Source organism: Melospiza melodia, chromosome 4 (genome assembly GCF_035770615.1).
Source record: "Melospiza melodia melodia isolate bMelMel2 chromosome 4, bMelMel2.pri, whole genome shotgun sequence".
Taxonomy (NCBI): Eukaryota; Metazoa; Chordata; class Aves; order Passeriformes; family Passerellidae; genus Melospiza; species Melospiza melodia.
The window spans coordinates 62276186-62293296 of NC_086197.1; the positions used below are offsets into that span (position 1 = coordinate 62276186).

The 17111-nt window shown below is 33.2% G+C and overlaps 2 protein-coding genes across 3 annotated transcripts in view; both read left to right on the forward strand.

The window, feature by feature from the left end:
* The window catches only part of CEP290 (centrosomal protein 290), a 48143-nt gene that overhangs the window by 22420 nt on the left and 8612 nt on the right, over window positions 1-17111 (forward strand). For both annotated transcript variants that reach the window (XM_063154932.1, XM_063154933.1), the window contains 17 exons: window positions 50-255; window positions 2353-2504; window positions 3488-3599; window positions 4362-4817; window positions 5873-6037; window positions 6254-6361; window positions 6440-6574; window positions 7231-7494; window positions 8587-8694; window positions 9279-9469; window positions 10182-10395; window positions 10585-10722; window positions 10833-11054; window positions 11603-11719; window positions 13109-13254; window positions 14106-14261; window positions 14846-14969. In XM_063154932.1, the coding sequence (XP_063011002.1) occupies window positions 50-255; window positions 2353-2504; window positions 3488-3599; window positions 4362-4817; window positions 5873-6037; window positions 6254-6361; window positions 6440-6574; window positions 7231-7494; window positions 8587-8694; window positions 9279-9469; window positions 10182-10395; window positions 10585-10722; window positions 10833-11054; window positions 11603-11719; window positions 13109-13254; window positions 14106-14261; window positions 14846-14969 (3014 nt within the window). The remainder of the gene's footprint in view (window positions 1-49; window positions 256-2352; window positions 2505-3487; window positions 3600-4361; window positions 4818-5872; window positions 6038-6253; window positions 6362-6439; window positions 6575-7230; window positions 7495-8586; window positions 8695-9278; window positions 9470-10181; window positions 10396-10584; window positions 10723-10832; window positions 11055-11602; window positions 11720-13108; window positions 13255-14105; window positions 14262-14845; window positions 14970-17111) is intronic.
* Window positions 15006-16956, forward strand: LOC134417576 (uncharacterized). The gene has a single exon (XM_063154936.1). The coding sequence runs from the start codon at window positions 15505-15507 to the stop codon at window positions 16189-16191; it is 687 nt and encodes a 228-aa protein (XP_063011006.1). The 5' UTR covers window positions 15006-15504; the 3' UTR covers window positions 16192-16956.

Genomic DNA, 17111 nt, shown 5'->3' on the forward strand with positions numbered 1-17111 from the left:
ATAGTTGAATCAGTTTGTGTATGTCTAATTTAAATATTTTTTCTTGTAGGGGATGACAATGCCATGGACAAAGCCACAAAAGCAATAACCAACAGTGAGATTTTGTCCATTTCTAAAAAAATCACAATGTTGGAAATGAAGGAGCTAAATGAAAGACAGCGAGCAGAGCATTCTCAACGAATGTATGAACACTTAAGGAGTACTGTAAAGCAAATAGAAGAGCGTAATTTTGAATTGGAAACAAAATTTGCTGAGGTAAATCTGCTGAGATTTAACAACCTAATTTGATACATCTTAAAAACATAATTTTGAGCTTTTCAAAAATGATTTATATCAATAATATCAATTTGTATCAATAAATGTGTATAAATAAAGTTACGATGCAAAACATAGTTTTGGAGCCTTTAAGAGCTGCAATTTTGCATATGAGAGTCATGGGTAAAAATAGAACTAATTAATTTGTCAGTAGTTTATTTTAAAATTTTGTTGATAATACAACACATGATGAGCATCTTGACAGATAGTTTCCTAGTTTTGTCAGTGGTCTGCAAGAAAAAAGTTGTTCCAAAATTGTTATTTCTTTTGTCTAATCCATATGATCTCTTTTTCTTATAATTTTTTCATTATAATTACCAATTATTCAAAAAAAAGGTTAGAACTTTACATCACTTGTGCAAATGATAGGGTTGTGATTCTGTTACAGACTGGCTACATCCTATGCCACAAGTTTTCTATATTACAGATATAGAAGTCATATGCTATTGAAGCTGATGAAGCTCAGTATTCCTGGCCTATCAGTCTTAAGCTTGTTAGATTTTTTTTGTCCGCACTATTTGTTTTTGAATTTTTTGTAGACATTTATTTTTTACTAGCAGGAGACTTTCTTATAGTTTCTACAATAAATTTATCTATGGGAATTGTACAGATTTGTTCTTGTGATGGTAATGGTCTATAATTTCAGCACAAGGGCTGAAAGAATAATTGATAGGAATGAAAACAGATTGCATTAATTTCCACTCCTTGTCCTTTGCTAGAGTGTAGTCTATTTTAGATTGCTGTTGGGTGACTCCCTGTTTCTCTGTTGTTTTAGTTATGTTTGTTACATGGTTTTGATTTGATTTAATCTGGGAGATGGAGTAACTGAAAGTGTATAAAGCTTTTCAGCAGCGGCATTGCTGAAGCCTTTTCTGATGGGATGGGTTCTTTTATTTCTATAAGGAATGCTTTAGGTGATGCACCCTAGTGTCACATTTTTCATATTCTCTTTTGTATATATTATTTGTCTTGTGATACTTTTATACTTTAGGTCTGATGGTCTTCCTTCATTCTGAGTTGAATGCCTAATGCGATTCTTTATTACTAGTACCTCTGTATCCCTTTTTGCCCCATTTCTGTAGTTCCAGGACATACATTTTCTGTTTCATATACTCCTGTAGTCAGTATTTCCTAACCTGGTGTAATTGCTTTTTTTGTTTGAGAAAGAGATAACAAGATTGTGCAGACGTAATTAATGAAAGCTGTAAGTACTACCAGTTTAAGAACTGATAACTAGAAGTCCGCTATACATTTTTTAAGTCATAAATCAACTTCAGCATTCTACTTTTAGTTTTCCAGATACATGAGGATACCCTACACTTCTTTTTGTTTATTTAGGAAATCAGTTATTTTTTTAAGAAGAAATGGTATCAGAATAATGGGCCACAACTGTATGTACTGATGTCCTGGGGACTTCTCTGTGTTAGGATTAAGATAGATTAAGATTATTTCTTTTAATGCTTTTTGGTTTGAATTGAAATATTGGTTACTCAGTATTTGATAATCAACTTGAAAAATCAGACTGCTCGAAAGCATGTCGTTTAATTAAGAAAGGATTTTTTAGAAGGAATAAAAGAACACAATATTATTGTCAGTCTTGGCATTTATAACCTCTGTTATAACCAATGCCAGTATAAAAGACAGTATATAAATATATAACTGTTCATTTCCCAAAGTGTTTAAAGTCTTTTTTTAAATTTGTTTTTATTTTTCATTTTAGTTTAGGAGCAAGTTATTGCAGTAATGGTTTTAAGAAAAAAACTTCACTAATGAAAATTGTATTTAGTTTAGAATCCTTTTTTGTGCCAAACTGTGCATACATTGCTATGTGCATGGAATCCTGCAAACAAAAAAATGTTTAACCAGAGAGTAAGGGAAACTGGGTTTTGAACACAACCTCATCACATCTTAACTGTGTTTTGTAATGACTGAAAAAGAAAAAATACTTTTGGTGCTGCTATTTCATTGCTGAGTTTGAGCAGTTATGTGCTTAGGATGCAATTTTTTTCATTTGTTTCTGGTTTTGATTTTTTTAAGCTCACCAGAATCAATCTTGAGGCACAGAAAGTGGAACAGGAATTAAGGGATGAACTGTCAAAGAGTGTAAGTAAGGCAGTAAGTGATGCAGATAGACGACAGATTATGGACCTAGAGAAGCGTGAGATGGAGCTCAAGATTGAAGTATCAAAGTAAGTCTTGCATTTATAAATTTTGAATTAAGTATATGTTCAGAAATGTGTGAAAATTCAGGCATATTAGTCTCATATGATACATTACTTGTGAATCACTAACATGCAATTTTCAATGCCTGTATTTTTGAGCATGTATACATGCCGAATTTAGGATTGAAAATGAAACATTTAATTCCTGACTATAAAGAATGCAATTTGTTTCACTTTAATTTGAACAAGGAATTAAGTGCTGGCTGGGATAGATAGGGTAAGTGTGCAATTAGATACTTATAGTAGTATTTTTACACTAATTAAAGTTGATTTTGTTTCTGTGCCACAACCCCCGTTCTGTACATGAAAATCTCGTAGAACTAATTGGAAAGCAGTTCTTTCTTTGAAAGACTCATATCTCAAACATTAAGGTACAGTAGGTGCAAAGATTTACATTTACTTAGAAGAGATTAACTGTGCAGAAATTGGAGCTTTTTAGCTATGTTGGTATGAACATTTGTCTTTGAGTAATTAATGTAATCCTGTTATATGCCTAAACCAGAAAAATCTGTAGGGATACTCGCAGTGATTTTTGGCACTGCAAGTAAGTTTTATTAGATTTGGGGAAGCAGAGAAGGGAATTGAGAATGAAATGTTTTGAGCATTTATAAAATGTTGAGTATTTATATCCTGAAGTAGGAGAGAAATAGAGGACAGAGATGATTAGGTCAGGTAAAAAACCCATGTCATTGTTTGCCTGGAGTAAGTTACTGCTAGCAAACTTCTGTATAGTGTGTAAGAAAATGTCCTGTGAAAAAGTTGAGAGGCAACACAGAAGAATTTGCTTAAACAGAACTCTAAGTAGTAGAGAAGAGTTTGCTGAAAAGAATGAAATCCAAATATGTTTTGATATGAGGAAACATAACTTTTCTTAGTATCTTCTATGTAGAAAAACATAATAGGTTATTCACTGGTTTCAAGTGACACAATTCTCTTGGTTTCCCTGAAAGGTTAAGAGAACTATCTGATGTAGCACGAACACAAGTTGAAGCTCTGGAGGCACGCCAGCAATACAGAGATAAAGAAGTGGAATATCTTAGAATGCAAATTTTAGATTATCAGGTAAAATTTAACCTTTATTAAAACTGCCGTTTGTATTCTTTTTTCCCTGGAGTGAGAAGAAATGAAGTAATTTTGCAATGAATTACAAAGCAGCAAAAGTATTTCAGAAGAATCTTAGCAAGCTAGTCCTTGTAGTGCCCATACCCTTTCAAAAGTTCCATATTACATTAATTATTCCCTTCACTATTTACTCCATTCTAGCTGTGCAGCTATTACAGATCCTGATCTTTTTCATATTGTTTACCTACTATTCATTCTTGTATCATCAATAGCTCATGGTCAAGGAAAAACTCATGGTGAGGAAAGTCTAATCATTTTTCACAAGCAAGAAATTACTTGTAAATATTGAAGATTTGCAACAGGTTTACTATTTTGTTTTGTTATTAGCTAAAACAATTTATTGGAATTTGGTTTCACACTATGAAACGGTTTGAGACCTTAAATCCAACACTTGTGTCAGCTTTAACATTTTTATATTTTCTAAGTTTAGGTACATATTTCTTCCTCAGTTTCTGGTATTTTGGAAAGAGACCATTCTTAAGATCAGTATCTGAAAAGGTGTACTTCTAAAATGTGCCTGTAGAAACAATAATGGAAAAATTAAAAGCCTGTTAGAGGCTGATTCTTACTCTTCTCTGTGGAATAATACACGCAATATATAACACATATATATAAAAAATATCTTGTTTATAACATATGCATGTGTTAACATGTTCTGTGTTAAAATGAAAAATAAATTTGTTCTATCAATTTTGTTCTTAGGCACAATCAGATGAAAAAGCAATTATTGCAAAACTGCATCAAGATATTGTAGCTCTTCAAGGTAGTGAATCTGTTGCTGTAGACCAGTTGGAGAAGTTTAAGTTGAAACTACAGAAGATGGAGATCCATAATCGACGTTTGGAGCAGAAGCTTGATGAGAGAGATCAAGCCTTATATTTTGCCCGACTTGAAGGAAGAAATAGAGCCAAACATCTACAACAGACGGTTCAGTCCTTGCGGCAACAGTTTAGTGGTGCTCTGCCTTTAGCACAGCAAGAAAAATTCTCTAAAACAATGATTCAGCTACAGAATGACAAACTGAAGATCTTGGAAGAAGTTCAGTATGCCCAGCAGGAGCGTAGAAATGCAGAAAACAGAGCTTTAGAGCTGGAGTTGAAACTGAAAAGTTTAGAAGAATTAGTAAGTGCATTGAAGGATAGCAGAGGAGCTCAAAAGGTTTGTGATTTTGTAGCTTTGAATACTTTTCTTTATCTCATCTGCATTTAAATTCAGTTTCAGTTCAGTTTGTATTCTAAATATATGTTTTAATGTAAAACTTACTAATTTCAAAATACACTGTTAGAATATGACAGCTGTCATATTTTGTTTTTTGTAGAAGTCAGTGCAGATATATGTAATTATCTTCTTTTGTGCCAAATTAAGGCACATAGGAACTAGACACTAACTTTAAGTGCAGTTACATTAAATTGAATTATGAATCTAATTAAATAATAAATTAAATACAGACTAGCATTTGGAAGTTTTGTCCCATGAACTTGCAGTGAAATCTTCACTCCAGATCTGTGTCTTTTTAAAAAAAATCCAGAGGCAGTAATTTAGACAGCATGGTTAGAAATGTTACTATGTCATGTAAATTCTGCTTAAGCATATTTTGCAACTGTAAGCAATGTCGCCCTGAAATCTTAAGAATGCTTTCTCACTTCTCTTCAAGAGAACTGTATGTTAGATATTATGATTGTATCTGTTGTTACTAAAGTTGTCTGCATGTAAGCAATGCTTGTAATGCTCTGGGCATGTTATAGTTTTAAGTCAGTTTTCAAATATTTTTCTAGAGCATTTTGACAAAAGTATATCTGTTATTTTTAGTACATGTACATTTTTTTGAATACATACAGTTTTTAATGATTTTGAATTCTCTTGCTCTTTTAGAAAATACAAACCAAACTTCTTGCATACTTTTTTTTGTTCAGTCTGGACAGATACATAAGGTATAACTTGAATCACTTGAAAATTGTTTGCAATGCACTTTTGTCAGTGTAAGGGAAACCTGTTGCCTCTCCAGTTGGCTGCTGCACTTATCAGTCATTCCCCTTGCAGTTTCATACTCTTGTCATGCCTCCTCTCTCAAGACAAGTGAAGAAGCTTAAAAAGCAGAGCACGTGTCTTCCAGTTAGTTTGAAAAGTTCCATCCTGCCTCAAAGCCAAAGAGTGAAGCCAAATCTAGTTGGCCTGGGGTAAATTATAATATACTCTGTGTTATTCATTGCAAGGTAATTGTATGGCACATGAAAATGGAGGAACTGCATCTGCAGGAACTTAAACTCAGTCGAGAATTAGTCAAGCAAAAAGAAGAGGTGAAGTATTTGCGTAATATAATTTCTGAATATGAATGTACAATCAGTAACCTGGAAGAAGAAATTGTACAACAGAACAAGGTATGTATTCCTGCATGCTATTGAAAAAATATACTATTCCTTATTTTACTAATTGATTTTCTAATAGCTCTTTAACACAAGTGTTTATATCTTGGTTTTATAATCCTTTTTTATAGCTCGTTTGAGTGTTTTACTTTTTGGTAACTCTTTTTTCAGTTGAAGTTTTCTATAAAATTCCCATTGCCTTCAATAAATAAACTAACTATTTTGTTACAGTTTCATGAAGAAAGGCAAATGGCTTGGGACCAGAGAGAAGTAGAACTGCAGCGCCAGTTAGACCAGTATGATCATCAACAAACTGAAATACTTAGCGCAGCTTTGAAGGTACATGCACTAAAAGTAGCCACATAGGCATGTTTTTCAGAGCTGTCAGATTACATGAATATCAATTTTTCTGTGCAGTTTGAAGATGCTACAGGCTCAGTTCCGGACCCTAGTTTGCCAATCCCACAACAACTTGAGTTGGCTTTAAGAAAGATTCAGGAATATATTCAAACAATCCTGGAAACTAGGGCAACCTGCAGATCACTGGAGGAGGTAATTTAATGTATAAATTATAATTTAATGTGACAAAATTTGTGTTTCCATATGCCTTTACTTTTTTTTCCCATGAAAAATATTCTTTTTAAAATGTCATTTAGACATGCATAACACTTGGAAAATGTAATTAATATAATCACACTGTGAGCAAAATGAAATATTTTTTCCATTGGAAAAAATCATGCAGGAGAATTTTATAATGTTTTTATTAATCCATTTAGTAGGTTGCATTAATCCATTTAGTCTTTAGAATTTTATAATGTTTTATTAATACATTTAGTCTTGCTGTACAAAATTCAGTTGACTATGCACAGTTAAATTTAGCAAGTGCTACAAAATACTTTTATCTTGGGTTGTCAAATTGCTACTCTGCTTATGGTTCTTAAATAATTTGTAAAACACCAGCTTCTTAATTTGGTAGGACAAAAGGAGTTGTTTAAGTGTCATGTGCCAAGCAAATAACACATAAAGACACAGTAATGATATTCTAGGACATTTTCATCTAATAGTAATCCCATACAGACAGATCCCAGTACAAAGTGTTTTGTGTTTATAAGTATATTTAGACAAATTTTTCTGGTACATTTCTTGAAAAGTGAGATTTTTTTCCAGTGTTTGAATTCTGGAAATGCAGAAATTGCCTTTTGTTGTAGAAATTGGAAGAAAAGGAGACCGCTCTGTGGAAAGCTGAACAAAATGTTATATCAAGAGACAAAGTTATAAACGAATTGAGACTTCGATTACCTGCAACATCAGGAGAGAAAATAATGTCTGAATTAAGCAAAGAAGAAGATGACCCAGAGTACCGTCATGCCATTAAAATTGCTCAGCAAACCATTGCAAATATGCAAGCAAGATTAAATCAAAAGGAGGAAGTGTTAAAAAGATACCAATATATGCTTGCCAAAGCAAGAGAGGTAGTTAAAACCTTTTTTCTGAAATTTCTTCTATTTTCAAGTTGTTTTAGTTGATTCTTTGTTTTCTCATTGCTAGTGAAATCTAAAAATAAAAGTTTCTGATCTCACACAGAACAGAGACAACTACTTACTTTACATGTAGAAAGTTCATATAGAATTTTTTTGCTTTTTAGAATAGTAAGTTTACTTAGTCAAGAGGCTATGTATATAATGTCTGTCTAGGAATTAAAGTAGTATGACATGAAGAAAATTAAATTTCTGCTGATGTGGTCTCAGTCTATTTTGTATATTTCTTTGGGATTTTTCAGTATTTGCATCTGGTAGTGAATTTGGGAAGTACAAGAAAGATATACATTTATGTATAACATGCTTCTTAAAGCATATTTAAAACTAAAGCATTTTTTAAAGCATAAACAGTGTATTTAAGCATACTTTATATTATTGAAGCATAATTCATATTGTTTTTTCTTTATATCCATAAAGTGTATTTTAGAACATAAATGTTTTGTCAAAGAGGTACTTCAAGACCAGACATGCATTGCTTTTAGATCAGAAGCACATTTCCAAAGCAGACTTTTATCATCTTCACTTAGTGTACTTTGGTTAACACATGGAGCTGTTTCTTTTGGGAGAAATCAAGGGGTTTTGTATGGAAAACACCCAGAAGATGGAGTCTTAAAATGAGCCTGTTGTGCTCTGTGTGCTAGCATTCCATCCATGGGATCACATTATATTCCAAGGTAGATAAACTCAAAATGTACCAGGTATGGATGTTACTGTCCATACTGATAGTCACAGCTGGTGAAGACCAGCACCAACTGTTTTGTTCTCCAGCTTCTGTGCTGTTACACCATACTACTTGCTGCTTAGTTTAAAACTGCAAGAGTTAATTTTTTTTCTCCCAATCGTGTAAAAAGGAAAAAAGAAAATCATTGATTATAGCTAGAAGAAAAGAATTTAAAAATTTGCAGAATTAGAGGAAAATCTGCAGAGCATTATTGAGCAATGAGTGAACAAACAACTTGAAGGCACTGCAGTTTAATAACTTTATGTGATAATGTACATCACTAGAGTTTTATTTTGAACTACCAGGAACAAGAGGAAATAGCAAAGAAGCATGAGGAAGACATAAGAATTCTACACCAGAAGTTAGATTTGTACACTGAAAACTCCCTTAATAACTTCAAAGCGGCTGCTTTGGTGAGTCATGTATTTGTAGAATTTGTGAAGTTGTTCCTATATTTTTTGTTTTGTTGCTGGAAAGAACAGTTTGGCAGTCAAAAGTGAGTAATAACTGGTGACAGGAAAAATAAAATGGTGATTGATTTATAATTGTTGCATTGTTTTTGAGAGATTTCACATGAGAGGCATTAGGAGCCAACTGTAAAAAAAACAGAGTTACTACCTCAGAATATATGGGCATTACCCATATCATCCTAATTTATGGAGAATTCTGGGGAAGAAAGTTAATATATTGCTTCCTATTCTTCTCTTTCAGTGTATGGTTATATTAAGCTAATCCATTTCCATTCAAAATTCCTCTCTAGACCTTATGATAAGGTGAAGCTTGTATTCTGCTGTATTCTGTTGATCATTAGATGTACAAAGCTCTTTTCAAACCAGCCTGACCCATTTCTCTGTGAACTAAAAATCACATCTCAGTAAACAAATGATAGCTATTAATGCTTGATTATATTTAGGAATGAGTTAAAAATGCATCAGTAATGCTTATCTTTTGCTTAAAGCTTAAAATGTTTATCATTTGCATTTGTTGTGTTTTGCAGGAATTAGGGAAAAAGACTTCTATGTCCCTATCCAACAGCAAATATTTTCATCACTTAGAGCAAACTGTAGCAGAACAGGACAATTCTCTTGCTTCACTTATTGGAAAATTAAAGAAAACATCATCTGATTTGGAGAAACAAAAACAAATCACTATGTTGAAAATCAATGAGTTTGAGACAATCAGAGCCCAGTAAGTTTTTTAACTATTAATATAATGCACATTGGAGTGGTTCAAATCAATTATGTGTTGCTGCTACAGGACTGATCTATCAAAAGGAACATGTCTTTGCTGACTTTAGGATTTAGCTGAAAAAGAAAATCCCAAAAGTGTTAGTAAAGTTGGCAATTGTGAGTTATTTTTAATCTCTAGCCCTTCACTGGGGCTAATACTGTGGCTTGGAAAAATGCTGTTTAGTTGTTAGCTTTATGCCATTTAATGAAAAAGAAAGTTGTTTCTAAGTTACTGCATTACTTGCTGGCTTGTGTTCTGTCATTTTTCTCCCCATGACACATCCATTTGGGTTTGCTGCTGAGCAAGTTTAAACTCATGAAAGTATAGCCCATATTTAAAAGGAAAAAAATATGATGCTTCTTTACCTGTAAGGGCCAGGAATGAAAATTAACAACGCTCTAATGTAATTTTGCTGACCTTCATGAGTAATTCTCTTATTAAATGGAGGCTGCCTTTGTTGAGTCAGTCTTTTTTTGCTGTTTTCAAATCTAAGTGTCTTTTAAATGTATTATTATTATTATTATTATTATTATTATTATTATTATTATTATTATTATTATTACAACAATAATAACAATAATAATAATAATGTTGTGTCCTTTGTTATTTATTTGGAGTTTGCTAACTTAATTATTACACTGTACCCTATTCATGCTTATTTTTTCATTAGGCTTCAAGAAAAGCACATAGTTGATGTGCAGCAAATCAAAGAAGAAGCAAATGAACTGAGGAACATATTATCTCAGAAGGAGAAGGAATTAGCAAATGTTAAAGCTGAACTAGAGGTCCAAAAAGAAGCAAATAATAGAGCGCCCACAGCAACAATGAAAAACCTGGTGGAACAGTTGAAGAGCCAGTTAGCCATAAAAGAGAACCAGCACAAAGTTAGTCAACAAAAATTAATCTCTATGTCACTTAAAGACTAAATTTTTCATAATGCTTAAGAATTCTTTGTATAGCTGAGCAGGAGATACAATATAACTGCATAACATGCCAAAGTAAAATGTAACTGCCTTTTCTTGTTTTGTAGCAGCATCTTCACTTACAAAAAAAATTGAATTAATTATTTTCAGGCTTTGAGTAGAGCACTTCTAGAGCTCCGAGCAGAAATGACTGCCAGTGCTGAACAGCAAATTATTTCTGCTGCATCACAAAAAGAGGCATATATGAATGTGCAGGAGATTGTTGACAGAGAAACCAAGGGGCTTACGGTGAGTACTAGGTAATATCACTGTACTGCTCTGTTGTGTTTTACAGCAGTTAGGGAAAAAGACTTCAACCTGATTTGGCACCTTCGCTGACTTTTTTTGTTTCCTTCTAGACACAGATAGAGGAACTGAATAATCAGATTACAAAACTTACAGAGAACCTTAAAATAAGTAAAAACAAGGAATCTTTATTGTCCGATGAAAGGGATGAGTTAAACCAAGAGTTTCAGAAGAAAGAAAAAGCACTTGCTAAAATATTGAGGGAAAAAAATGAAATAGACAAAGAAAATGAAGAACTGAAGAACCGAATTAGGAGGCTAAGCAGTAACATTCAGGTAGAAGTGACTTTTCAGACTATGTTTGATCTTGGTCAAGTTTCTGTATAGATGAGCTGGGGGGATGAAAGATTTAAGTATCTTACACTTGATTAAAAAATTTATTTTTTTTCCTAATCAACTGGGTTACATGTAAGCTATTAGCTTGTTTCTTTGCCTCAGCTGAAAAAAAAAAAAAAAGAAATTACGTACTTCTTGAGATATGTTTGAAAGAGTCTGAGGAGTTGAATAACCACTTCCATAGCTTCTTGGAAAAATGGTATTTTGTCTTCTTCCTGGCTGTCCTTATTTGTCCTTTTAGAAGAAAAGTAAGGGATTTACAGAAGAGTCATCTATGTATTGTTTAAAATTCAGGTACTTGCTGCTGATTATTCAGTTCAGAGGGAGAAGCTACATTCCGATATTTTAATAATTTAAAGGTAACTTTTAAAAGATCATTTAGGTTTTAAACAAATTTTACTAATTTGGAATTAAAATCCTTATTGTTTGACTGGAGAAAAATCTCAGTAGTCACTAAACTTGAAGCTGGAAAATTTGTAATTTTTCAGAGCAAACCTGATGAACAAAATCTGATAGATGTGCTTCAGAAAAAAATTAAAAAGTTGGAAAGTGAACTTGAGAAAAGGTGTGAAGAAACAGAAAAAAAGGGTCTAAGAGAAGACAAGGTATGTGATATTTGGCTTTGAAAGAGCTCATCAGCTGAGGTCAAGGTTGTTCACCTCTCCCTATTTCTTCTAAAAGCTACCAGCCAAACTTGATCAGAAAAAAAGCAGTTTCATGGCTGCAACTTCTCATGTTTCCCATGCTCTTTGTTACTGCTCTTGTTATTTAGTATCTTAATGTTTTCCTGGCTTTTTCTAATGGATGTTTAATTCTACAAAAATCTTAGAAAACTAAGATTTTTTAGGTAGCGGTGAAATTGATTACAGGAGTTCTGCCCAATGTGCTTTTGTGAAATCAATGCAACAGTAAAAGCATAAAATACTTAGGAGCAAAAAAGTGAATCTTAAAAGGGATGGTCTCTCTGTAAGTGATTATTCTTGACAATTGTGATCTCCATATACAAGAACTTCTGAGTGATTAATCACTCAGATTAATTTATGTTAATTTATAAGTTTTTTGATGGTTTTTTGCTTGTTACTACATCAGTAATTAATTAGTGGCTGCTCATATTAATTATAAAGTATGCTGGAATATTATAGCATACTTGTGTAATGAGAGACTGTTGATGTATGATGTGAAATGTTATTCTACAACTGCATGTATGCTTTCAATTAATTTGAAATGTTTTAAATACCTGTTGCTTTGTGTCTAGAGGTATTTTTCTCACACTTGGCATGCATTTTTCCTGTTTTCCAAGATTTTCCTTTCATTCCATTGCTTCATAGCAGTAACTGTTTAGAACAAAACCAGAAAATGAAGTACAGGGAATAACCAGAGAAAGAAAAATTCCAGCTAAAAATAAACAAAGAAAACCCCAGACCAAACCAAAAATTTCATACAGGAATATTGACTGTGATTTTTCAGTAGCCATTTGTGATTCTATAGGCACAGGTTTTAACCAATGTATAATTTATAGTTACTGAGTTATTAACTTTAGGTAGAGATTCTATTTCTTGTAGGAAGAAAAAGCTCTGCAGCAGGGGCAAGCAAGCCCCTGGTGAGTTGTAGAAGACAGATGTGTTGTAAATTGCCATACAAAAAACCTACTTTGTCTTAAATCTAATGTGTAATTTTAAGTAAAAGGACACATTGCACTAGCACCTCTAATTTCATGAAATGCTTCACTTCTTTTTTTTTGTAAAATGACCATTAAAATCCAAGTAAGAATTCGGTAGGAGCAATCAACTGCAATAGCTTTATCCACCAATCACAGCAGTGTATCCAGCTGAACGTGCTACTTAACTATGGCAAATAAAATATGCTGCTATGGCTGCCTGGTTTGAACTGATAAATGAGGAATATATAATTCTTAGTTTTCTAATGTGTTTGCTTGTTTTGCTGTAAGAGAAGAAATCAAAGGGAAATACAGAATTTATTTATGTTCTTCACAGGCCTCCAAGGAGGAAATAATTAGATGGGATGAAGGTAAAAAATGGCAAATCAAAATGGAAGGATTGCGGAACAAACTAAGGGAAAAGGAAAAAGAAGCAGATGCTTTATCCAAACAGTTTAATACATTGAAGGAAATTTATACAAAGTGAGTTGGCTTTAATTGATTCAGCTACAAAATTATGGCATAAGAGAATTCCAGATATGTTTGACATACAGTAATTATTGCAGTTTGTTGCCTTTCTAAGATTGATGGTGAGAATTTGACATTGCTGTTGAGACTAAAAGGATTAGTTAATTTTCAAGCAGCAGGCTGCTGACTCTTCTAGTATCCTTTCCCTTGTGGAAGCCAACTACCTTTATTAGAATAAAGTGTCTTGAGATAAAATTCATTTAAGTCCTTTATTAAGCTTCCTGGTTTAGCATTCTATGATTCTCATAAAGGAAATAACAGCTTTATCAAGACAGGCTGTTTCTCACAGTGGTGTTATTTAATCAGGTTGCTAGGACTGGATACTTGTAGTGTTACTGCAGTAATGACAGTTCCAGGATTGTGAATTGGAAGCCTTTTCAGGAAACAACCATATGTCCATACTCTCTGCAGATGTTTACTTCAGTGAAATAATGGCAAGATCTTACTGATAAAAGATGTGGTGGTGGTGATTGTAGCTGTTTGTAAATTGTGATTTGAAACTGCTTCAAAATGGCCCTTATTCTTAGCAAGCCTTGCCTGAATTTCACATAGAACAAGGCAAGAACAACAAGTGGTTTATGACGTGCATGATACTGACTTAATGTCCATTGGGTTTTTTTGGGCTTTGGGTTGAGATTTTGGTAAGGCTTTAGTGTCTATACAGTAACCTTATTAAATAGAAAAGGGGGTGTGGTTCAGTTGGCAGATAAAATGCAAATGTGACTCTTTAAGACAGAAAATATTTTCTATTCAAGAGAGAAGTTTAGCAAATAAACTTTAAAATGTAAATTCACTGGATGTTGCAGGAGTGAAAAAGAGAAAGTTGCTCTGCAGAAGAAACTGAAAATTACTGGTGTTACTGTTGACCGTGTTGTTGGAGTAAGAGCCACAGAAACTGAAAGAGAAGTGGAAGAACTAAGAAAACAGAATCTAGAGTTAGAAAATGAAGTTGCACACTTGAGGTGGGAGACTTTTTAAAAGAATATAAAAAGTGAGAAATCTAAATTAGTAAAAAATTATGTGGAATGAGATAGTCTCTAATAGGCAAACTGTAAATCAAGAAGGAAAAAAAGAAACAAGAATTTTAAAATTTCTTCTTGGAGTCCATGATGAGCAAACTTAAAAGTATTTGGCAGCAGTTGTGCATGTTCAGAGAATATGCAGCATTGGCTCATTATTCTAAAAAGCTAAACAATATGAAAAACATATGGCTTCTATTGTGAAAAATTTTAACTACAGTTTAGAGTTGGTGAAAGTTATGGAACTGCTGAGTGCAGTTAGGAAGTGCTTAACCAATTGTCCACTACCACAGTGGATAATGTACCTGAGTTATAGAAGCTGTGTACATCTGAAAAGAGTGGATTCCTTTTGCCAAAGCAAGTATCTTCCATTCATTGGGATTAGTTGAAATACGGCCAACATTGATTCAGAGTAACTAGCTTAGAAATGTCAGAAAAATCCAGTGTAGAAATCCAGAATTTCACAATGCTTTTACATTGAGGGGTGTTTTTCTGTTTGTTTTGGCTTGATTCATTTTTTGATGTAGAACACTGCAAGCAATCCCACGAGACTCTGTTGTAGAAGATTTACACTTCAAAAATCAATACCTCCAGGAAAAACTTCATGCATTGCAGAAACAATGTTCAAGAGAGACGTTTTTGAAACCATCGGTAAGTTAATTATATAACCATAGTACATAGAATACTACTTAGGAAAAGATTTTGTTTTCTATTTGGTATTCTATGTCATTTAGCTGGTTTTATTTAAATGACAGTATCCTACAGCAGGATATGATATACTCAACTTCTAGTGGTTTTTAAAAAAACCAACAACAAATCAAACACAAAAAACACCCAAATCCCCAAAATTTAAAGTTTCTGTGTCCTACAGGTTGAAGATGAAATATTCAGTATCCTAGCATATGTGGAGAAATTAAAAAATAGTTTTTTAAACATGAGTCTGCTACTGAGAGACTACTGTTATATTACATAGTGATTTAAAATTAATGATGCACAGAGTTTGAGGAAATACTGATCTTCATTTCAGTTGCATTAGGTGGTTTTGTCCCCCTTTGATTTTTACAAGGCTAGTTACATTGCAAATTTTGCATTATTAAGTTTTCTGAATCTTTCAAGAGTAGACTTAACAGTAAATTCTAGTTTCCTTTATTTCCTGTTTTCTTTTACCGTGTTCTGCTTTTCTTTCATGCTTCACTCTGTCTTCATCTTGACTCAGAGTACATGTGACCAAACTGAACTGACCGAGTCTGTTCCTATCACTGTCAGTAAACAAAAGTATCTGAATATCCTTCACAAGAAATCTATTTCAAATAGGGCTGAAATCAAACATCAGACTATTAATAGAGTTACTGATGGCAGTGAAGTAGATGAGGATACAGGCATGCAAGCATGCATCATGCCTAATGAAGTCCAGGAGGCTGCTGCAGATGTAAGCAGAGAAGGGTGTCCTGAAGAGCACCCTGAAGATGGTGAGAAATGCGAAGACACAGAGATTTCTAGGGAGGGACTGAAAACCAAAATTATAGCTGAAGCTGGTAAAGAGAGCTGTGGTGAAAAAGAAGAAAATATAACCCAGCCTGAAAGTGGAAAAGTTAATGAGAAACATGAAGAAGAAGAGAGGAAGCAAGAAATCTTCAAGCAGTCAAATGTTGATGAAGAAGAATGTGTAGAGGAGCCTGATCCTGACAAAATGAGCTGCAATCAGTCTGATTCAGGGCAACCTCCTAATCAAGCTAATGACTGTGAAGCAGAGAAAATAAATATGAGTAATGAAATGAATCAACACACTGCAGAGAATAAACAGGAAAATGACCCAAGCTGTACAGAAGGGATTGAAACTACCCCAGAATTTTGTGAAATGCTCGAGGTTTGATGCTGTAGTGGCCCTCTAGCATTTCTTCAGTACAAATGATGTAGAAGTAGAATAGTTTGATCTTGATAAAGCAGTGCTTTCCTATGCATGGTCTGCAGGGATATTGAAGTACTCACCAAATGGTCCATAAAGCAAACTATATTACTTTCATGATAGTATGCATGTCAGCTTGCAAGTAAGCTACTGTCAATTCTAAAATTTTGATCCAGAGAGTTTACAAATAACCCTAAAGATACATGGAGCTAATTGATGTCTTTCATTCTTTAAGAAACTTATGATATGTTATTATTTACACTAAAAAAATGCTTTAATGAAGCAAATACTTGATTGCTATAGTTAGTGATAAAGTAATGAATCAAAACCACTGATTATTAAGTTATTAAAAGGTTTTACTCTTTACTAGTCAGGCATAATAATTTACTGCATCACAATGATTTCAGTTGGCACTATTAAGTATGAAAAGCTGTCCTTGTGTAGTTGAAATCACTATCCTCCATGGATAAAGACTTAAGATTTTGGGAACTAACAGATTCAATGAGAGTTACATACTATTATTCCTGGTTTGCTCTCTGATCCGTTTGAGATAATTAAAATTTCTTATGACAGATGTGCTATTTAAAAAACTATCAGAATATGCCCTTAAAATTAGGTGCTATTCCCAGGTACAGTGTCACAGCCTACTTCATTCAGTAGCTTATTTATCTTTTAGTCTTTGAGGTTTACTTCTACAGAATAGTTTGAGAAGTAATTTTGGTTTGATTTATATTGATCTCTAAACTTCCCTTAAAGGTTAAGCAAGTTTAAGAAATGTAGGAGAAGTTGGCAAAATCAAAGCAGATTAGTTTAAAACTGGTAATAATGCTTTCTTTTTTGATTTCTGTGAAAAATACTAGATTTCTGTTGCTCTTAATCAGCTACAA